This window comes from Sciurus carolinensis, chromosome 2, assembly GCF_902686445.1.
Source record: "Sciurus carolinensis chromosome 2, mSciCar1.2, whole genome shotgun sequence".
Lineage (NCBI taxonomy): Eukaryota > Metazoa > Chordata > Mammalia > Rodentia > Sciuridae > Sciurus > Sciurus carolinensis.
This window is the reverse complement of record NC_062214.1, coordinates 20,077,594-20,098,617: the sequence shown is the minus strand read 5'-3', so window position 1 is coordinate 20,098,617 and position 21,024 is coordinate 20,077,594. Positions and strand designations below refer to the sequence as shown.

The window sequence follows — 21,024 nt, the reverse complement described above, 5'->3', positions numbered from 1 at the left end:
CAGAATAACATTAATAGCTGCCATTTGGCCGTTCATGATGCAGGGACACTAGGTTAACTGTCTTGCCCTGGTTTAAGCCTCATCCGTTCTGTCTACACAGTAAGCTGGAGTGGGAAGGCACTACTCTTCTCCCCACTCTACAGAGGAGGAATCTGAGGTTCAGAGTGGGCTACAGGGCTTGCTTAAAGTCAGATGGCTGTGGGGCGGGGTGGCAGAGTTCAGATTTAAAACTGCAGCCAAGGAACTAGACAAAAAAAAAAAAAAAAAAAAGGGAGCATTTAATCATTACCATTACTGCCTCTGGGGACACCAAGCATCAAAGGATCTGTTTTCTTCAAAGTTTTACTCTGAAAAATACCCAAGAAATTGTAAGTAGAAAGAAAAATATACTGAACCCTGATGTACCCACCACCCAGCTTCGAGGAAGTCCTTACATGGGGGAATTTGACTGGGGGCTCAGAGCAGGGGATGAGGGGCTCAGGGAGCGGAACCAGGCCAAGAGCCCCCAACTCCCCCTCCACACACACACAGACACACACACGCACACACATGTGCACACACACACACACACACGTGCACACACGCACACGCGCAGCGGCTCTGGGCTTCCACCAGGGCAGCCTCAGTGGGGCGCCGGGCCGCCCTCCCCCTCTCCACCTCCACCCAGTTCCTTCCTCCTCTCTACATTCTGCTGCTTCATTTCCCCAGCCGGCTCCTTTGTAGGTCTCTGGTCCTCCTCCAAGGCCTTGACGTTTCGCCAGCCCTGGCGGACAAAGGAGGAATGGCCAGGGGCCCTGACCGTATGCCACAATGGGCACCCCTGATAGTGCTGGCCACCATGGGCACAGCTGTGACAGCGGCCACCAACCCTGGCTTCCTGACCAGGATCTCCCAGAAGGGCCTGGACTACGGTAATCGGATGCCCTCCGTCCCTCCTCTCCCACCCCCGAGGTAGCCCTTCCTGAGCCTTTCCTGGTGCTCTCCGTTCTGCAAGGTAGGCCTCTTACCCTTGTTTAACCTACGAAGAAACTGTGGCCAAGTGAGTTGCCCGAGATCCCAGGGCCGCGAAGGGGCAGGAACTGGAGCGCTGGTCTAGAAGATCCCAAGTCTAGTGCCAGGCCCCTGAGTGTGCACGGTCCCCTCTCTGCCCACCCCCAGCTCAGGTTTCTAGGCCTTTCCTTCTTTCCGAAGTCTATCTGCCTCCATCGGCTGAGGAGGCTGGGGAGGTGTAGGGTCCCTCCTTCGTGGTCTCCCAGTGCAGGGGCTGGCCGCCATATTGTGCCCAACACGCCTGGGTGACTCAGAGAGATTCCTGCAGGCCATTCATCCAGGCGCAGGCAGAGGAGAGCACGGCACAAATGTGCTGTGCCAGGAGCTTTACACATGCAGTCTCGTTTATCCTCACTGCCAGCGTGGGCGGGACTTGCAGGCCAGCACACCTGAGGTCCAGAGCCACGGCCAGAAGCAGGCAGCCTGGATGCGAGCTCTGGTTTTGTCTAATGCCCCAGCCTGGGGCTGCTCCATGCTGCCTCCCAGTGGCAGAGAGATGAACTGCAGATCGGTGGGGGATCTCCAGCACCAGGGAAACCAGAGCAAGGCGAAGGCAGGTCCTCACCAGCTGATGTACCCCTGGGGAATGGCAGGACAGGACCTCAGCCCAGGCAAGGCAGCTCCAAGTCCCGGGGTGCCAACAGAGGCCCCACAGCAGCCAGGGGGAAGGGGGGCAGCCCTGCGCATCCCAGAGCTGGGGTGCTCCTGAAGGCTTCCTGGGAGCAGAGACTCAACCCAGGGCATTATCCCAGAAGTCCTGTGCTCTGTCACAGCAGCCTCATTGCCCCTTCTATTCATGCCCATGTGAGTTTTCTGAAATGCAGCAAATCTGACCCCATACAGTCCTGCTCCCCCTTTACAGTATTCACTGGCTCCCTAGGACCTTCAGAAGCCACTCTGACCCTTTGGCCTGGCATCTGAGAGCCTTCAAGGCCTGGCTCCTGTGAACTTACAGATTCTGGCTACCCCATATTTTCTTTCCCTTCTGGGTTGTGACCACATATGCATTGCTTACTTGGGAACCCCAGAAGGCTTACCCCAGGCTCTGTGACAAGAAGGGCTGAGTTAAAATCCTGTCTCCTCTACTTGTCAGACATATGGTCTTGGACAGAGCACATAACTTTCCTGAGCCTCAGCTTCCTCATCTGTGAAATGGGAGTAGTGACAGGCCCTCTCTCCTGGGTTTGTTTCAGATTCAATTATTCAATACATGTGCACAGCCCAGAGTGCCTGGCGCAGAGTAAGAGCTTAAACATTTTATCATTGTTGTTATTTCCAACCTGGCTCTTAAGAAACAAAAAGCCTGGGTAGCAAGCCTCCCCCGTCTTACTCCTTCTGAGGCAGCACATTTGTGTTAATTGGTTCTTCTATGCTGTTAGCCACATAATGACAGATGGTAGGATCCTACCTTGGGGCATTTATTTATCCAACAAATATTAAGAGCCAGGCACTGTGGTAAATGTAGGAGACACATTAATAAATAAAATCAACATTGCCGCTAACCTCAGGGGGCTTACATCTAGCACGGGAGCCAGACATGAATCAGAGTCACATGAATAAATGCATAATTACAAATGGTAATGGGGTCTCAGAAGGAGACGTCGTGGCATGTTGACTATGATAACAAGGGAAGGGGCTGGTTTCCTCTCTTCTACTGAGTCATGGAAGTTTCTGGAAGGAAATAATGATTGAGCTGACTAGAAGTTGGCCAGGTGAATGTGGGAGAAAATTTTCTGCCATGGCAGGAATACCAAGTGCAAAGAGCCTGTGGAGAGAATGGGAAAGTCAGAGGCGTAAGTTCCCTGAGAACAGAGTGCAGACCAAAGCAGGGAGTGACTGCGTAATGCATGCTGGAAGGGTGCCCCCCAGCTGCCTGGGGTGAAGTTTAGACCAGAGGTCAGCAGACTAGCCCTGGGACAAATGTAGCCTGTTACATTTCTGTTACATGTTTCTGTGTGTCCTATGATCCAAAATGGTTATGTTTTTAAATAATTGAAAAACTCAAATAATAACCCCCCTCATGTGTGCTGTGGTGTGGATAAGAGGTGTCCCCAAATGCTCATGTGTGAGACAATGCGAGGACATTCAGATTGTGAAGGCTGTAACCTAATCAGTGGACGGATCCTCTCACATGGTTAACTGAGTGGTCACTGAAGGCAGGTAGGGTGTGGCTGGAGGAGGTGGGTCGCTGGGGTCTGCCCTCGAGGTTGGTATTTTGTCTTTGGGAGCGGAGCTTTCTCTGCCGTGTCCTGAGCCACTTTCCTCCACCACACCCTGCCCTCATGATGTCCTGCCTCACTCTGGCCCAGAGCAATGGAGTCCGCTGTTGATGGACTGAGCCCTCTGAAACCATGAGCCCCAAATAAACTTTTCCTCCCCTACATCTGTTCTTGTCAGGTCTTTTGGTCACAGTGGTAAAAAAGCTGACTAAAACAATGTGAAAATTGTGTGAGATGCAAATTCCAGTGTCCACAAATAAAGCCTGGGAGCAGTCACATTCGTTTATTTAGACGCTGTCCGTGGCTGCTGCTGCTCAGGGACACCAGAGTGGCATAATGTGACAGAGAGTAAGACCACAAAGCTGAAACGATTCACTCCCTGGCCCTTCATAGAAAACCATCATGTATGCCTGCTCTAGACCCTTCCAGTTCTGCTGTCCTTGCTATGGACAGGAACCACGGGTCCAGAGCTGCTCTGACCCACCACCCCTGCCCCCATGCTGTGCCTCTGACTGTCCCCACCTGTTCTCTCCTCTCAGCCTGCCAGAAGGGAGTAGCCATGCTACAGAAGGAGCTGGAGAAGATCAACATCCCTGACTTCTCTGGAAGCTTTAAGGTCCAGCACCTTGGGAAAGGGTATTATAGCTTCTACAGGTGAGGCTTGTCAAAGTCCCCCTCTTTGCAGGGCTGTGTGCTGGGGCCACCACAGCCACAAGCTCCTCAACTCCTCATCCCCAAGGGGATGCCCACCCCCAAGCCAAGCCTGAAGGAAACTGCAAAAGCTGCCTTTCTGGAACTCTCCACAACTCCCAGGGGATATATGGTGAATCCTAAAACTCTCTGTCAGGTCCACATATCAGAATTTGGGAGGAGTTTCAAAGACAAAAAGTCTAATCCTGCCAGGTGCAGTGGCTCACGCCTGTAATCCCAGCAGCTCAGGGGGCTGAGGCAGGAGGGTTGCAAGTTCAAAACCAGCCTCAGCAACTTCATGAGTCCCTAAGCAATTCAGCAAGACCTGTCTTTAAATAAATATAAAAAAGGACTGGGGATGTGGCTCAGTGGTTGAGTACCCCCGGGTTCAATTATTGGTCAAAAAAACCCTAATCCCAAATGACCTAAACCAGAAGCTATTGGCTCATATGACTGTAAAGTCTCTGGACTCATCTGGCTTCAAGTTCAGCTTGAGTCAGGCTCAAATGTCTCTGGACCCTGTTTCTCTCTTGCTCCATCTCAGCATTGCGTTCTTGGAGAGGACTAATTCTCGGGCCCAGGCCCTCTCCAGAGACAAGCCAGCCTGCAGTAAGTCTCAATGTCAGTACTCTCAGACCCTGAAGAAGAGGCCCTCCTTCTGAGAACTCAAGCCAAACCCCAAGATTCATTTTGATTGGCCTGTCTTAGGTTAGGTACCTGCCCCTGAACCAATGGCTGTGGCCAGAGGAATAGAATCCAGTAATTGGCTAAACCTGAGTCACAAGCTCCACCTCCTGAACTTGGAAGTCAACCTTCTTCAGAGAGGCAGGGAGCAGATGTGGGAGGAGCTCCCCCAAAGTCCAATGGCAGTTCTGTTATCACAAGAGCGTATGGATGCCGACAGAGAACCCACAAATGTTCTCCAAAGAGTATTATATGCCCCATCATTTAAGGAATAGTTTGAGCACCTACTATGTGTTTTGCACAGCAGGCTCTGGGCTCTAGTAGTGAAGATGGACACACTCCACCCCTTTAGAGAGCCCACAGTCAGTGGCTTACCATCTGTTATCTTCATTGATAGTCACACACCCAGCACAACAGAGATGACTGTGCCCATTTTACAAACGAGAAAACTGAGGCTCAGGTAACTGCATGTGAGACCCAAGGTCACACAACAGGACATTCAAGGGTCAGATTCACATGCAGGTGTGTCTGCCTCCGAAGCCCAAGCCACTCAGTGCCCACATATTGGCCAAGACTGTTCTCAGAGCCCCTGGCTCCTTCAGGAACGGGTGGGGTGAAGGACTTCACCAGTCCCCGGGCAGGCACCCAGGAAGCTGACAGAACTGCTTTCCTTTTCAGCATGACCATCCTCGGATTCCAGCTGCCCAGTCCCCAGATAAAACTGGAGCCCCAGGTGGGCCTCAGACTCTCCATCAGCAAAGCCAATGTCAAGATCAGTGGGAAATGGAAAGCAAAAAAGAATTTCCTGTGCGTCTTCACACCTGGGGTTTGTTGGGTGAACTCTTGGTGATGTTGGAAGGGAGGAGATCCAGGGTGCAGGGAATGTCCAGTTTTTACCCAAATTACCATTTGTAGCCACAGGGTTCATGGGGGAAGTTTTCACCTAAGACGGTTTAACATAACCCTTGGAGAATCGCTGAGCAATTCTATCAACATGGGCCTTGGTGAGGCCCATGGTCCTATGGCTCAGAGTGGGAAGCCCAGTAGGGCTTCTCATTTATTCCTTTATCAGCTAGCTATTGCCGTGTAACAAAACATTCCAGGCTCAGTGGCTTAAAAAAAATCATGTTACCACCTATGCATCTGTCATTGCCTGGCACTTGGCTGATCCAGGCTGGGCCTTGCTGAGGCCCCTCCTCCTTGGCTCCCCTCCAGGGCCCATTTTTGTTGGCAGCAAAGGTGCAAAAGGAAGCCAAGCAGGTTCTCTGAAGGTCCAGGCTGTGGAATGGCCCACGGTCACTTCTACTCACAGTTCATTGGCCAAAGCCTGTCGCATGGCCAACTCCAAAGTCAAGAGCAAGGAAATGCACCACTCCCCACCACCCCATGGCAGGCTGTGGCCAATTGGGGCACATGATTAAGATTACAACTCTGCGACAAAGGAGCCTGCCCGCCTGTCACTGTGGCTCTGATCAAATGATCACTCTGAGGACCTGTCCTTTGTAGGGATCCTGGGGAGGAAATGCAGGAGAAGCCACACCAGGTGCGGAGAGGTGGGTCTCCCCACCTTAGCAATCACCCCGTTCTTGGCCTGGACTCTTTTGCATCTCTCATTTCATTTATAGATGAAAAATAATAATAATAATACCATATCACATAAGAGTTGACAGATTACATTCACGTGCACTGTCTTACTTAAAATCCTTTCCCTCCTGGAGGGAGGAGTTATTGGCCTCATTCATTAATTAATGGGGGCAGTAATTGCCTAAAGTCAGTGACTGCAAACACTCAGATTTTTAGTGGCAACACTGACACACACACACACACACACACACACACACACACACCAGTGTCCCACTGCTGATTCAGAACCCGGATGAGAAAACAAGCTCAGGGAAGTTGAGAGTCATGCCCAAAGTCACACAGCCAGGGCAGTGACTGAGGCAGGAGTTAAGATCGGGGATCTGCCAGGCAGACATGGGCTCAGAGTCGGGTTCGAATCCTGACTACGGCTCAGAGCCGCGTGACCTTGGGCAAGCTGCCGCTTCGCTCCGCCCTCCAGCCCTGGTGCGGAGGGTGAGGATAGTGGGGTGGAAAACGCCCTCTTCAAGCCACTCCTCTCTGCTTCCCTTCAGCATAGCCGGCGGCAGGTTTGACCTGAGCATACAAGGCACCTCCATTTTGGCTTTTCTGAAGCTGGGCAGCGACCCCACCTCAGGCCACATCACGGTCACCTGCTCCAGCTGCAGCAACGACATCAGCGACGTCCACCTGCACATCTCGGGCAGCAGACTGGGGTAGGACCTCCCAGGGCTGCGGGTGGGAGAAGGGATCTGGAGGAGGTTGTCCTGATCACCCCTGAATCTAGAACACACCGAGGGTGCTCCCTGCATTCCAGGCCTTGTCCGGAGGCCTGGGAGGGTGGGCGGGGCTGCAGGTGAAGCAGACACTGTCCCTGCCTCCAGCGTAAAGGCCCGTTCAGCGCCCCAGGCTTGTGCTAAGCCCTCTGTGTCTGCGCTGAGTGACACAGTCCTCACAGTCTGTAGGTGGCGGTTCGTCCATCCATCCCAGAAGCGTCTACTGATGCACCAGACCTGTGCGTGCTGAGGAGACAGTAGTGACTGATAGAGGCTCATCAGTTGTACGTGGCATTGTGACCTCGACAGGAGGCTCGCTGTGGGCCCAGCACTGTTGTAGCACATTCTTGACCTCAGTCCGCGCACACAGTGACTTGACGAAGTCCGTCGATCGTTACCCCACCTTCAGGGGAGAAAACCAAGACACAGAAAGAGAGGGAAACAACCTATTTCTGTAGCTCGCCAGTGTTCAGTCCAGGACTATCTGTTCCCAGACTCAGCCACACAGCCCTGATCTCTTAAAGTTCCCAGCTCAGTGGAGGAGACACACATTAATGACATCATCGCATGAACGAATGGCTCACCTGCAGTTACAAAAGGAGATAAAAACTAAGAAAAAGAGTTCAGCATGCAGTGAGCACAGAACAGGAAGAATGGACCCAGTCTAGTGACTGGCCAGTTCTTCCTGATGACATGGCATTTGCATTGAGATGCAAAGAATAAGTAGGGGTTAATTAGGTAGATGTCAGAGATGAAGGTGTTTTAAGCAGTGAGAACATCATGTGCAAAGGTACTGGGGTGGGAGGAAGTACGGGTCATAGAAGCTAGGGTAGGTCAGTGTGGCCAGTGTGCAGAGTGGTGGGGGGTGCCGAGGAAGGAGACGGAGATGGGGCAGGGGCCCGGCTGTGCAGCTATTAAGGAACTAACCCTATAGCAGAGCACTAGGAACAGGGGAGACGTGCCTAATGAGGGGTGCTCAGTTGAGCCAGTTCAAGGACACCTGGAAGCCACACATAATGTCCCTCCCTACATGTCAACCTCCAGGTGGCTGATCCAACTCTTCCACAAGAAAATCGAGTTGTCTCTTCGAAACACCTTGAACAGCAAGGTAGGCGGGACGGGAGCGGGAGGCCCTGGGAGCCGCACACCTCTTGTCACCAGACTCTGAGGCCAGAGGTGTGATTCCAGGGTCCCACAGAGCAGGTCTGGCCACTGGCCCCCAACCAAACAGAAGAGATCATAGAGAAAAGCGGCGACCTGGCCACTTGGGAAGGAGCGTGAGAGGCAGCTTCTCAGCCCCGTGCTGGGGACACTGGCAGGAGTTTGGGTTTAACTAGAGGAAATGGGGCCGGACGAGAGGTCTGCGGAGGGAAGCAGTCCTGTCAGGCTGTGGTCTGGCCCATCCTGCTCACGTCTGGTTCTGTGAGGTGGCTCCAGAGAGGTCCTTTGTCACTTGACGGGGATTGTTTCCACTCGCTGCTCAGGATGGGTGTCTGTCAGACCTGCGTTTTCTTTTTTTAATGTTTTATTTGTTCCTTTCAGACATACATGACAGTAGAGTGTATTTTGACATATCATGCATACGTGGAGCGTAACTTCCCATTCTTGTGGTTGTGCATGAGGTGGAGTCACACGGTCGTGTGTTCATGTATGAACATAGGCACGGTATATCCGTTCATCCCCTTCTCTTTTCCTCTTCCCACCCCTCCCTTCCCTCCGTTCCCCTGTGTCTAAGCCAGTGAACTCTCCCCCCTTACTGGGGTTAGCATCCACATATCAGAGGGAACGTTCGGCCTTTGGATTTGGGGGGTTGGCGTATTTCACGTAGCAGGAGAGCCTCCAGTTCATCTGTGGGCACCTCATTTCCCATGAGGCCACTGCCCCTGCCTGTTGGGGCGGGCGGAGCGCAGTCTGGTCCGTGTGCCTCCGTGGCTCCCCTGTGATGGCTGCTGCTCGAGGTTCTGAAATGGGCTGCTGCAAATCTTGCCTTGGTCCCGAAGGGGGACGAGAGGGGCCAGGGTGCAGAGCTAGTAAACATCGCACGACGGGTTTACTGATGGGCATGCCTATGTACAGAGAGGAGCAGGCACCTGGCCTGAAGTTTGAGGTAATCAAGAGGCACATTCAAAATGAAGACAGGGACGCCAAGCCCCATCCTGCTTCCAGCTACCGTAGGGCATCTGCAGACCCGAGTGAAGGTCCCTGCTTTCAGCAGAAGGCAGCCCGTCCCAAGTCCCTGTTACGCTCTGGCATGGCTGGACACTTCTGCTCTCATCCCTGACCCCCGCGGCAGTCCTTATAGCCCTTTGAAACCACAAATCAAGCTGCAAAAACTGGCCATGTGCATTTTGCTGAGGATTTTACCCAGAGACCAGGAAAGGGCTGCTTCCCCCACCCCTGGCAAACCTTTGCCTGTACTTTCCCGAACCACCTCTCCTGCCCCCGGGCCTCCCTGCCAGCCTTCTCTTCCCCAGTCCTGCCGGCCTCTTGCTCCATTCCTACTCGGCCCGGATCCCCTGCCTGGCACACCGCCCCCCAGACACGTGCCATTGATGAACCTGCACCCCTTGAGGCTGGAACTGATACCAGGGACAGGCAGGCCAGTGCTCCCCGCCTCGCCCACACCTGAGCGCCAGCCAGCTTCTTTAGCTAAGAAGAGAACATTCATGGGGTTAGTTTTCCATTAACAGACCACCAGCTTCCAGGAGCCACCTGAGCCTGTCTCAAAGGACAGATGAACTTGGACTTTCTCCAGTGGGCACCAGGGAGCCATTGAGAGTTTTAGGCAGGTGGGTGGCCTGGCTCAATTATGCTTCAGAATGATTTCCCTGTGTGCTGGGAGGCCGACTGCAGGGACCAACAGTGGGCAAAGGGCCACCCCCGAGGGTCTACTGAGGGGGGTAACATGAGTGTCCTGGTGAAAGACTCTGAAGTGAAGATAGGGAGGCATCCTCAGGTGAGGTCATCTGTGTGAAGACTGTGTCAAGAGTTCCAAAGAATAAAAGGAATCAATGTGTGATGTCGAGGTGCACAGCACAGTGATTATAGAAGGGATTTCAGGGGAGCAATCCCTGGGACAACCCGCTGTGCATGCAACCTTGAGCAAATAACTTGATCTTTCTGAACCTCAGTTTTGCCATCTGTAAAATGGAGACTTCCTTCTCTGAAGTGTTGAAAGGACAATGAGATCATGAGACTGTGTGCACCGGTGAGCCTGCCTCACTCTGCCGGAACTTCCTGTGTGATTAAGTAACTGTATAAGAGGCGTGTCAGCGTTGCCCACAGCCCAGCCAGGGAAGCTGCCCCGATCCGAGCTGACTGGATTTGCCCACCTGCGTTAGAAATAAGCAAATGATGTAAAAAATGCAAAATGAATTTAATGCAGTTCCGCCCAAACTGGGGAGAAGCTACTCATTTGTCTCCACCAGTCAATTGCAATTTATAGAAACTAAAGCTGAGAAATACACATAAGTAGATTTAGCCAGACCGTACTAGCCAGAGAATAGGTCACACTCCCGGTTACCTGGACCAGGGATAGCGTCTCAGTTTCCATTCTCAGCAGTTCAGGGAGAAAAAATAATATATATATATTTTTTACCAGAAAGCTGGGAGAAAGAAAAACATGAGACTTTTAATTTTAAAAGGATTCCATTACATTAAGATATATTTAACCTTTCAAACCATTAGATTATTTCTTGGTACCACGGAGAGTGTCCCCTTATAGCGACCAAGCTGAAGGGTAGTGCGGCTGGCGAAGCAGATGGTGGCAGGGATGACGGGGACACCCTTGTTCTGAGCGCCGTGTGGGCTTGGTACCAGCTCCCCACTCTGCGTGGGATCTAGTGTCAAATCCGCACATTCTGGCACCTGATTCCCAGTGAGGGGCAGGGGTCGTAATTGTCCCCGTTTCCCAGATGAGTGAACCAAGGCTCCGCAAAAGAGGAAGCGATGGGGGTGAGGTCCAACTCCAGGCTGCGCCACGGCAGAGGCAGAAGGCTTTCCCAGCACAGGATCCTGTGTAGAAGGGAGTCCGGCCCCAGTGAAAGGGTCAGGTGTCACAGTGGAAGCCACTGAGGCTGGAAGTGGGAGGATGAGCCAGGGAGCCCTGGAGAGGGATGCAGGGGAGGTGGGAGCCTGAGTGGGGGGGTGTGGTGGGAAGGGGGCCCTGACGTGACTTGCTGTGGTTTGGGGCCATCTGTTGTCCCCGAGGGTGAGCAACCTTGGGTGACAATGCCTGAGGGCAGCCGGAATGTCCGGGACTTAACAGAAACCCAACATCCTCCTCCCTCCCTCTCTCTCCCTCCCAGCCTCCTCTCCTTCCCCCTGCCCAGGAGGGTCAGTGCGGCAGGGCCTGGGGGTTGGCCACTCGCTGGGGCACTAGGGTGACTTCACAAGCCTCCCCCGCCCTCTGCAGGTGCCGCGACAAGGACTTGGGTGCCCGTGGCCTATGGGGAGCACGGGGAGGGTGCACTCTGGAGCCGGGCACTGCCACACGCAGCTGGGGCTCAGTGCTGGGCCATCGGGCCTGGGTAGGGCACCAAGGGCATCTGCTGCCAGAGGGAAGGAGCAGGGAGCCGGGCAGGAAGCCCAGAGGCGCTCGCTCACTCGGGGGCTCAGAGAGAGGCCGGGGGAGACAGCGGGCACAGAGGAGGAGCCGGCCCCTGGCCACAGGCCTGCTGCCGCAGCGTCTAGAAAGTAGGTGCCCACACCCGGGCTCCCAGAAGTCCCAAAAGCTGGGACTGGAGATACGCAGCTGGAAGGAGGTGACGGTCATTAGCGCTAATCCCGCAAGCTATGGAGGCCCTGGCTGGCGCCCTGCGTTCAGCTGGCTGATTACTTCTGAACAGGGAGCCCAAATTGGGCGGGAAAAAAACCAAAGCTGCTCTTAATGCCCAGAGACTCTGTGGATCAGGAAGTAGGGCCGGGGGCGGGGACAGCTTGGCTTCCTTCTGCGATGTCTGGGCCTCACGTCCCTCCCTCCTGTCTCTGGCACCTGGGCTGGGAAGCCCTGAGGCTGGCTTGGCTGAGACTGCTGACCTGAGCTGCTTCACGGGGCTCAGGCTTCTCAGGGTACATGACTGAGTTCCCTGAGGGAGCGACCAGAGAGGGAGCATTTCTAGACACCAAAGTGAAGCTGCACAGCCTTTTTATGACCTCGTTTCTGAAATTACGCAATGTTACTTACGCTGTGTTCTATTGTTAGAAGCAAGCCACCAAGCCCAGGTGACTCTAGGGATGTGTTCACAGACTCCACCTCTTGATGAGGATGTGACCAGGCTACTTTACAGAAGAGCAGGTGGGATTAGGACTATCAGCAGTCCTCCGGTCCCTGGGAGCTGTGGCACAAGGCCCCAGGGGATGCCTGAAACTGAGGGTAGTGCTGAACCCTATGCTTTTCCCTATACATACACATTAAGGTTTCATTTATAAATCAGGCACCGTGAGAGATTAACAATGACCAGGAAGAAAATAGAGCAATCATAATGATACATTGTAATACAACTGCCAACACTGTTACTCTTGAGCTTTGGGGCCATTCTGAGGTAAAATCCAGGTTACTGGGACCTACGAAACCTGTGCTCAAGAATGGTGCACAATTGAAAATTTATGAATGATTTAATTCTGGAATTTTCTATTTAATATTTTCAGACCATGGTTGACTACAGTGACTGGAAGGGTGGAAAGCAAATCTTGGATAAAGAGGGGTCCCTGCAATGGGCTGGTTACAGTTTACAGGTCAGGAAAGGAAGGTCTAGAGGAACAGTGTAGCCGCCTCTGGTAGAGTCAGCGTGTGACCTGACTCGGTTCTTCTTAGAGCAGTGTTTTGCCCCTAGGAATCATGGAGGTAGGGAGGGTGCAGAACTGGCTTCCCTGACCATGCACGGCAAAGGTGCAGGGGATCCCCCAGGCTTGATCAGAGAGCCTGCCCCCTGGTCCCTGAAGCACTAATAAGGAAAGGGTGACCACTGACCGCCTGAGTTACTCAGCTTTCTCCACAGCACCCAAAATACTTGACAAGAACAACTCAAAGGAGAAAAAGTTTATTTTGAGCTCATGGTTTCGGAGATTCAGTCCATGGTAAGCTGAAGCCATGGCTTTGGGCCTGAGGTGAGGCAGAGCATCATGGCAGAAGGGTGTCAGGGGGACCTGCTCAGCTCATGGCATCGAGAAAGCAGAAAAGGAGAGAGAGAGAGAGAGAGACAGAGACAGAGACAGAGACAGAGACAGAGACAGCGCCAGGGACAAGATATAGTCCTCAGGGGCCCCCGGCCTAGTTCCTCGGCTGTGCCCCACCTGCCTGCGGTTACCACACAACAGTCCATTCAGATCATTAATCAGCCAGTGATCCCCAGGGACGCAGCCTCGGCCTAAAAGCCTCACCTCTAAACCGCCCCAAATCGAGGATCGTGCTTTCAACACGTGAGCTTTTCAGGGGACGTCCCAGATCCAAACCACAACACTCGCTTGTGTTTCTCTTTCTTCGCCCCCTGGTTCCATGAAGAATCTGGGACAAAAAAAAAACAGATAAAAGACAAAACAACCATCATCCAAAACCCACCTCACAACATAGGAAACACAAACACTCACCAGGGAGGTTCCACCCCAGGGAACTGGAACGCGGGCCACACCTTCGCATGCAGTTCTTTCTCAGCCGCCTGTGGAACGCTGAGCTTCCTGGTGGACGAAAAAGAAAGAAAGAAAGAAAAGAAAGAAAGAAAGAAAGGAAGGAAGGAAGGAAGGAAGGAAGAAAGAAAGGGAAACTTGATTTGCTACATGATTTTTTTAAAAAATACATTTTTTTTTAGTTGTAGAGGGACACAATGCCTTTATTTTTATTCCTTTTTATGTGGTGGGAGGATGGAACCCAGGGCCTCACCCATGCTAGGCAAGCCCTCCACCACCGAGCCACAATCCCAGCCCTAGCAACATGATTTTCAGAATATTCAAAGAAAGGGAAGCTTGATCTACGGTATTTAGAGGCATGGCCTTTGAGAGGCAACTAGGATTAACTGAGGGGGGTCCCCAGGATGGAATAAGTGGCTTTATAAGAAGAGGTGGAGGGACCCCAGCTAGAATACTTGCTCTGTCGGGACATGTGATGACCTCCATCATGTTTTGGTGCAGCAGGAAGGCTCTCCCCAGATGGGCAAGCAGGTGCCAGTGCCACACCCTTGGTCTTCACAGCCTCCAGAACTGTGAGCTAAATAACCTCTTTTTTTATATACATATAAATGACCTGGTCTCAGGTGTTTTGCTACAGCAACAGAAAATGGACCAAGACAGCATATCTGTACCATTGTGTCCAAAGAATATTTTCTACTACAGCTCCCTTCTTTGGTTCTCCCTAGATCTGCAAGGTTGTGACCAACTCTGTGTCCACCAAGCTGCAACCTTATGTCCAGAATTTTCCAGGTGAGAGCTGGGTGGGGACTGAGGATAGAAGGGGACATAAAAGGGAGAGAGAAGGAGGCAGAGTGGGTGTGACAGGTCTGGTCCTGAATGGGAAGGGGCAGAGCTGGCTAATTTCAAGTGGCAGTGGCACTGAGCCAGGTCCTTGACGTGAGATGGAAAATCCCACACCTGATCAACCCCCAGCTCAGCAGGGGCCACACGACCGGATACCCCAGTTTGCCTTTTTTTTTTTCCCCAAGTACTGAGGATTGAACCCAGAGTTGCTCTACCACTGAGCCCCTTTTTATTTTTTACCTTGAGACAGGGTCTTGCTAAGTTGCTGAGGCTGGCCTCAAACTTGGGAGCCTCCTGCCTCAGCCTCCTGAGTTACTGGGTTCACAGGTATGCTCCACTGCTCCCAGCAAGCTAGGCCACAGTTACATAACTGGCCTGAAATCTAACACAGATCACTTTTTCTGGACCTCAGTTTCTACAGCCTTAAAATGGGGACAAGCCTATGATAAGCTGCTAGGAGCAGCAGCAGGTAGGGACGTCCTCTGAGGGGTGTTCAGCATGATACAGACTCAGCCTCCCTCACCCTGTGGGCCATCTTCTGTTTTGTTCTGTTTGTGGGGTCACTCATCCCCAGGTTGTTGGAAGAAGGACGTAAGTTGGTTCTGTGCCTCATTTCCTTTAAGTGGAGTCAGGGAGGCCCCCCTGGAGGAGGGGAGTGGACTTAGCCCTGCAGTGCTTGATCCACGTCTAGGGGACACTGCCCCTGCCTCCCAGCTGGGGCCAGCTCATGGTCCACCCTCTTCCCTCTAGTGACAACCCAAATAGATGCTGTGGCTGGGATCGACTATCGTCTGGTGGCGCCTCCGATAACCACAGCTGAGAACCTGGACGGGCAGCTGAAGGTGAGGCTGACCCCAGAATCGCCCACTCACGTCGACCTCAGTCCCTCCCGGGCGCCCCATAGCCCTTGGAACCAATCTCCCAGAGACTCACCCCTTCCTCCCTGCCTCCCCCCTCGCTGCTCCCCTGCCACCACTGCCCCAGCGCGCTGGCCTCCGGACACTCTGCCTACCCCGCCAGGACCTCTGCCCTTGCTCTTCCCGCTGCTGGGGGTGCTCCCCGCACCCGACACCCACAGTCTCCCCGGCTTCCTGCCTGTCTTCATTCAAACAGGCCCTCCCTGGGGACGCCGTCCCAGAGCACGCTCCCTGAAACCGCTCCCTCTGCCTCCCCCACACGGCGCCTTCCCTCAGCAGCACTGATCACTAGCATGTGCGCGCGCACACACACACACACACGCACACACACACGCACACGCACACACGCACACTCTCTGATCAGAGAAGGAGCGGGGACTGCTTCCTTCATTGCCATACATGCAGCCCTTGGAACCATGCTGTGCGCACAGTAGGAGCTCAGTAAATGTCTGTTGGGTGGTCGGGTGGATGGAGCCTCATTCCATGCCCCTTACCCGCCTGCAACACCTGCAACCGGACACACGGCCTTCACTTCCTCAGACACATTCAGCACTGATTCCCACCCCAGGGCCTCCGTCCTAGCTGTCCCTCTGCCTGACCTCCTGCCCCTCCCAGTGCCACCTCTACTCCAGCGTGTCCCTGCTTAGCTCTGGCTCCCGAGCAACTGTCCCCACCGCCCAACTAGATCTGTCTCGCTCCCTGAAACTCTCTCTAGATCAAGCTCAGTCCGTCCCTCCACCATGGGTGATTTGCTCCCTTGTTTATGTTTGTTTAAAACATATTTGATGTAAAAAAAGAAAATTTAGAAACTGCAGAAGGACAGAGAAATGGGACTAAACAAACTGGAAGGGAGGAAGGAAGAAATGGAGGGGAAGGGAGGACGGGAAGGAGGGGAAGCAGGTGGAGATTACCCAAATCCGACAACCCAGAGACACAGTTCACAAGGGCAGACGCCCCTCTGTGGGTATAAACCAAGGAAAATGCTCACTCACACCCAGGCGCAGAAACACGAAGCCCCGTGTACAGAAACAGAAACGCACACTCATACATGTTTGCACAAGTCATGTTATACATGCTGCTTTCCAGCTGATGAGAACAGAAATGTGTGAAGTGAACAGCCTCCCACACCATCCATGAAACACCTTTTTTTTTTTTTTTTTTCTGGTAATGGGGTTTGAACCCAGGGACCTTAACCACTGAGCACATCCCCAGACCATTTTATTTTGTCTTGAGACAGGGCCTCGCTAAGTTGCTTGGTGAGACAGGGTCTTGCTATGTTGCTGAGGCTGGCTTTGAACTTGCGATCCTCCTGCCTCAGCCTCCCAGGCTGCTGGGATCACAGACGTGTGCCCTGCCCAGCTCCATGAAACGTCCTTTTATAGGCCATTCCATCTCCAGTGGACAGTCTGGGATAAGGTGTGTGGACAGCGCCCCCACCTGGTACATTGGGACTCTGCATTTTTTTCCACGAACCTAACCAGTTGTTACCAAAACCGGCCTTTTTTGCCTGTCGCGCAGTATGCCGACCACTGGAAGGATGAGTTTTGCAAGAGAATCATGCACGAGGTGACTGAGTGTGGGGAGACAGGAGACCCAAGCCCAAGTCTCAAATACGCCCCCCTGAGGACAGCGTTGGGGTATTTATGGGCTGGGCTCAGGGGAAGATGACTGGAGGGTAACTAAGAGCCGGTGCCACAGGTGAGCTCTAGAAAAGCAGGAAGGAAGGGCAGGTGAAGTCCAGCTGGGTGTTGGGGGAGGTGAGAGCAGGTGTTGTTCAGGGCTTGCAGGGCTTCAGACCTCAACGGTGCAAGTGTATCTGTGCACATTCTCAACTGTTTCCTAGCAGTGGAATTACTGGGCCAAGCTGCATGCTTAAAACACACCCGCAAATGATACGATGCGGTTAAAAGATCAAAACAAACGCTGGGCACAGTGGAGCACACCTATAACCCCAGCAGCTTGGGAGGCTGAGGCAGGAGGATCGTAAGTTCAAAGCCAGCCTCAGCAAAAGTGAGGCCTTAAGCAACTCAGTGAGACCCTGTCTCTAAATAAAATACAAAATAGGGCTGGGGATGTGGCTCAGTGGTTGAGTGCCCCTGAGTTCTATCCCCCATACCAAAAAAAAAAAAAAAAAAAATCAGAACAATTTGTAATTACCCCAGCAAATGGGAAGGGCCATTTACTTCCTGGGCTCCTGTGCAGAGGTAACAGCTGACCCAAGGGGTGTGTTGACCTCCTGGGTCCCAGGATCTAGGCATTCACACACATGCATGTGAAAACCTGTCTAGGTTTTGCTGATGACCATCCTGCTTGCATTCCTTACCTAGCAGTAAGTGCTGGAGATGATCCCTGGGCAGGACAGGTCCCTCTTCTTATTTTTAAGAGTCCTGTGGTATCCCATAGGAGGGGTATCATGGTCACTCATTTTAAATGACCTCATGATTCAGAGACACCGAGAATGCTGCAGTCCGGGTACGCACCACCCAGTTGGGAAAATGTGACATTTTGTCATATTCACTCCTGATCTTTTTCTTTTTTTTTTTCTTTTAATTGTGGAAACAACTCCTTGGACCCCTGCAGCCACCCCACCCCACACACACCTGCCCCACTGCCCCTCACCCAGGGACCCAGGCTGACAGTGGCACGTGTACTTCCGGCGGGTGTTTTTATACTTTCATAGACCTTTACGTTTTACATAGGTGGTATCCTACCAGATGGACCCTTCTATAATCTGCTTTTTAAAGCTCAACATTATTTTCTCAGCTAAATTAATGATCTACTTTTGCAACCTGTGGCCAAATTGCTCTTTGGAGAAAAAAAAAAAAAAAAAAAGCATGTTTCCCCAGCAGCATCTGAGCACTCTCACAAAAATAGAACAGGATCAGCTTAAAATGCACACAGCACTCTTTTCAAATTCCCCTGAGGACACAAGCAGAGCCTCTCTGTTCTTTTGATGGGCTTCTGCACAGCTCAGCGGGTGGAAGCCACACCAATGCAGTGGTTAGGGGTGTGGGCACTGGACTCTGAGTGCCCGGGTTCAATTTCTGAGCTGTGTGACCCTGGGCAGGTCACTTGGTCCCCCTGTGCCTTGATGTCACCTCCAGTACAATGAGTGGGAAGGCACCCTCCCCAGTTGAAAAACTCCTGGAAATCAGCCCCAGGAGGAGTGTGCTGCTGGTGTTCGTTTCTGGTGATGGGCTTTTCCTCTGTCTGACCCGTGTTCTCAGCCCCTCTTCCCATGGGGTGGAGATGCTGTTCTCGTTTCTGCAGGATGCCTGGGCTTACTCTGTCGCCTCCACCCCCAGGGAGAGTTTTTCAGTCCGGCACACCGCAGCCCACCTCCCTTTGCCCCGCCAGCGATGGCATTTCCCCCGGACCACGACCGCATGATATACCTGGGCATCTCTGACTACTTCTTCAACACCGCTGGGCTTGTGTACCAGGAGGCTGGAGCCCTGAAACTCACCCTCCAGAACCACATGGTAAGGCCACGGAGTGTGTCGCACAGGAAGCACGCCTGGATTCGAAGCTTTGTTTACCCCGGGGTTGAAGGTGGGGACTCTAGAGTCAGGCAGACCAGAGTTCGATTACTGGTTCCAGTTCTTTGCAGCTTGGTGACCTTAGAGTCGATCAACCTCTCTGAAGCTGTTTCCTGGTCAGTAACTGTACCCTCCCTCAAAGAGTGTCCTGAGGGTTAAATGAGACATGAACGCCTGAGAGACCCCCGGCTCCAGGCTTACGTGCCTGTGGCCGGTGAGGAGAAGTGAACCCAACAGCTCACGCCGCTGAGCTTCGGGATGCGCCAGACTGGAACCCAGGCTCAGCGTGGCTTCTCCACAACCCTCCTCCTCCTCCTCTGTCGCATACAGCGCTGAATCTCACTCTGGGTCTCAGGTCACCTCTCTGTACATGAGGAAAGGGCCCTCTCTCCAGGGTCTGGGGACAGCCCCATCCCAACCGGGCCACCCCCCTGTGGGGCTCCTCACGCAGCTCCTGCACTAGACATCGGATTGTGGGTAAGAAAGGCATGTGAGCTCCCACGTGCCCTGGTGGAAGCTGGAGACCACCCACGAGGGGACTCTGCAGGCTGGGTATTCAGAGCAGAGAGTCCACCCATCACTTGTTCAAAGGCCGGTGGGACCAGGGTCGGGGTGAGGCCAGGGAAGCTCCGCTGCTCGACTGGAGGTGGCTGGCGTGGGCACCGACCAAAGGGCATGTCCCACCTCCTGGGTTTGGGAACAGATTGAGGCTTCTAGGGGCAAACGGTGAGGGAGTTGGCCATCACTGGCCGTGCCATCCACCCGGCCGATGGCTGCCGAGGCTGTAGGCCAAGGCGCCTCCATCATCTGTGGTCTGGCCATTGTCCTTCGGCACAGCCAGTCTCTCACCCCGCAGGCAGCATCTGCCCCCCATAACGTGATCCCCCAAGACCTTCTCTCTTCTCTGCAGATGCCCAACGGATCCAAATTCCAACTGACAACCAAGTCCCTTGGAAACTTCCTTCCTCAGGTACCAAGGGCTCACTCTCCTGCGGTCCTCTCGAGAGGTGGCCTGGGGCTTCTGGAGAGGCTGAGGTCCCCCTCCAGACCCAGAGGCGGCCTTGCTGAGAGTGGAGGTAGCTTCCTGCAGCCCATCCAGGTCCAGAGACAGGCGCCCAGCTCCCCACTGCGGAGGCCGAGGGTGTTGGGGGGGCGCCCAGTCACTGGACAGGTGCTCACTGAGCGTCCAGCAGGGCCCAGTAAAGCAGGCCACGTGCCTGCCCTCCTGCAGCTCGCCGTCCTGTGGGGAGAGAGAACTATCATGCAGCTGCACAAGATAATGACAAAAACGAGACAGGCGGGGATAAGCGGGCCGTAGGTGGGCGAGGTTACTTTGGTCATAGAACTCTGGATGAGCCCCCTCAGGCTGCCACAAGGAAACACCGGGGCCGGGGGCCGCCACAGCCCAGCTGTGCTTCTCGCTGTTCCGGAGACAGGGAGATGGAGATCTGGTTCCTGGTGATGTGGCTTTAGACTCGTGTGGCCTTTCTTCAGTGCATGCGTCGGGGTGGATAGGGAGCTCAGGGTCCCTTTTGATAAGGGCACTAATTCTGTGAGCTCAGGGCCCCTCCCCACGCCTTCCTGTAACCCCACTCCCTCCCTTAGAGGCCGTGTCCCCAAATACAGCCACACCCAGGGTTCGCGCTTTGGCCTTGGAGTTTAGGGAGAGGGCACACGAGCCTTCCATTGTAACAGTCTCTGTGTGTGTGTTAGTCAGCTGTTGTCACTGTCACCGAAATGCCTGAGAGACAACGTGGAGGAAGTTAAGATTCATTTTGGCTCATGGTCTCGGGGTTTCGGCCAGTGGTCAGCTGGCTCCAAGGTAGACACGTCATGGCGGAAGGATATCGAGGAGGAAAACCGGTCCGCTCGTGGCAGCCGCAGAGCAGAGGAAGAGAGGGAGGGAGGGGAGGAAGGGCTGGGGACAAGACAGACCCTTCCAGAGCACACCTCCAGTGGCTGCTCCCTCCAACTAAATCCAACCTCCCAGGAATCTGTTCAGTTACCAGTGGATTCATCCACCAAATGGATGAATCCACTGATGCAGAGTCCTCATCAATGCCTAAAAGCCCCACCTCTGAACCTCACTGCTCTGGGAATT

At 53.5% G+C, this 21,024-nt stretch overlaps 1 protein-coding gene across 4 annotated transcripts in view; it reads left to right on the top strand.

Annotated features, from left to right (window-relative positions):
- Positions 1–310: 310 nt before the first annotated feature.
- Positions 311–21,024, top strand: part of LOC124977814 (bactericidal permeability-increasing protein-like) — a 29,334-nt gene continuing 8,620 nt past the window's right edge. For 2 of the 4 annotated variants that reach the window (XM_047541673.1, XM_047541670.1), the window contains exons 1-10: positions 311–368; positions 709–911; positions 3,809–3,923; positions 5,322–5,450; positions 6,779–6,940; positions 8,045–8,108; positions 14,350–14,413; positions 15,218–15,309; positions 18,690–18,866; positions 19,834–19,893. In XM_047541673.1, the coding sequence (XP_047397629.1) occupies positions 782–911; positions 3,809–3,923; positions 5,322–5,450; positions 6,779–6,940; positions 8,045–8,108; positions 14,350–14,413; positions 15,218–15,309; positions 18,690–18,866; positions 19,834–19,893 (993 nt within the window). In that variant the 5' untranslated portion in view covers positions 311–368; positions 709–781. Of the gene's footprint in view, positions 369–699; positions 995–3,808; positions 3,924–5,321; positions 5,451–6,778; positions 6,941–8,044; positions 8,109–14,349; positions 14,414–15,217; positions 15,310–18,689; positions 18,867–19,833; positions 19,894–21,024 lie in introns of those variants that run through there. The other 2 variants (XM_047541672.1, XM_047541674.1) reach the window with 2 other exon arrangements.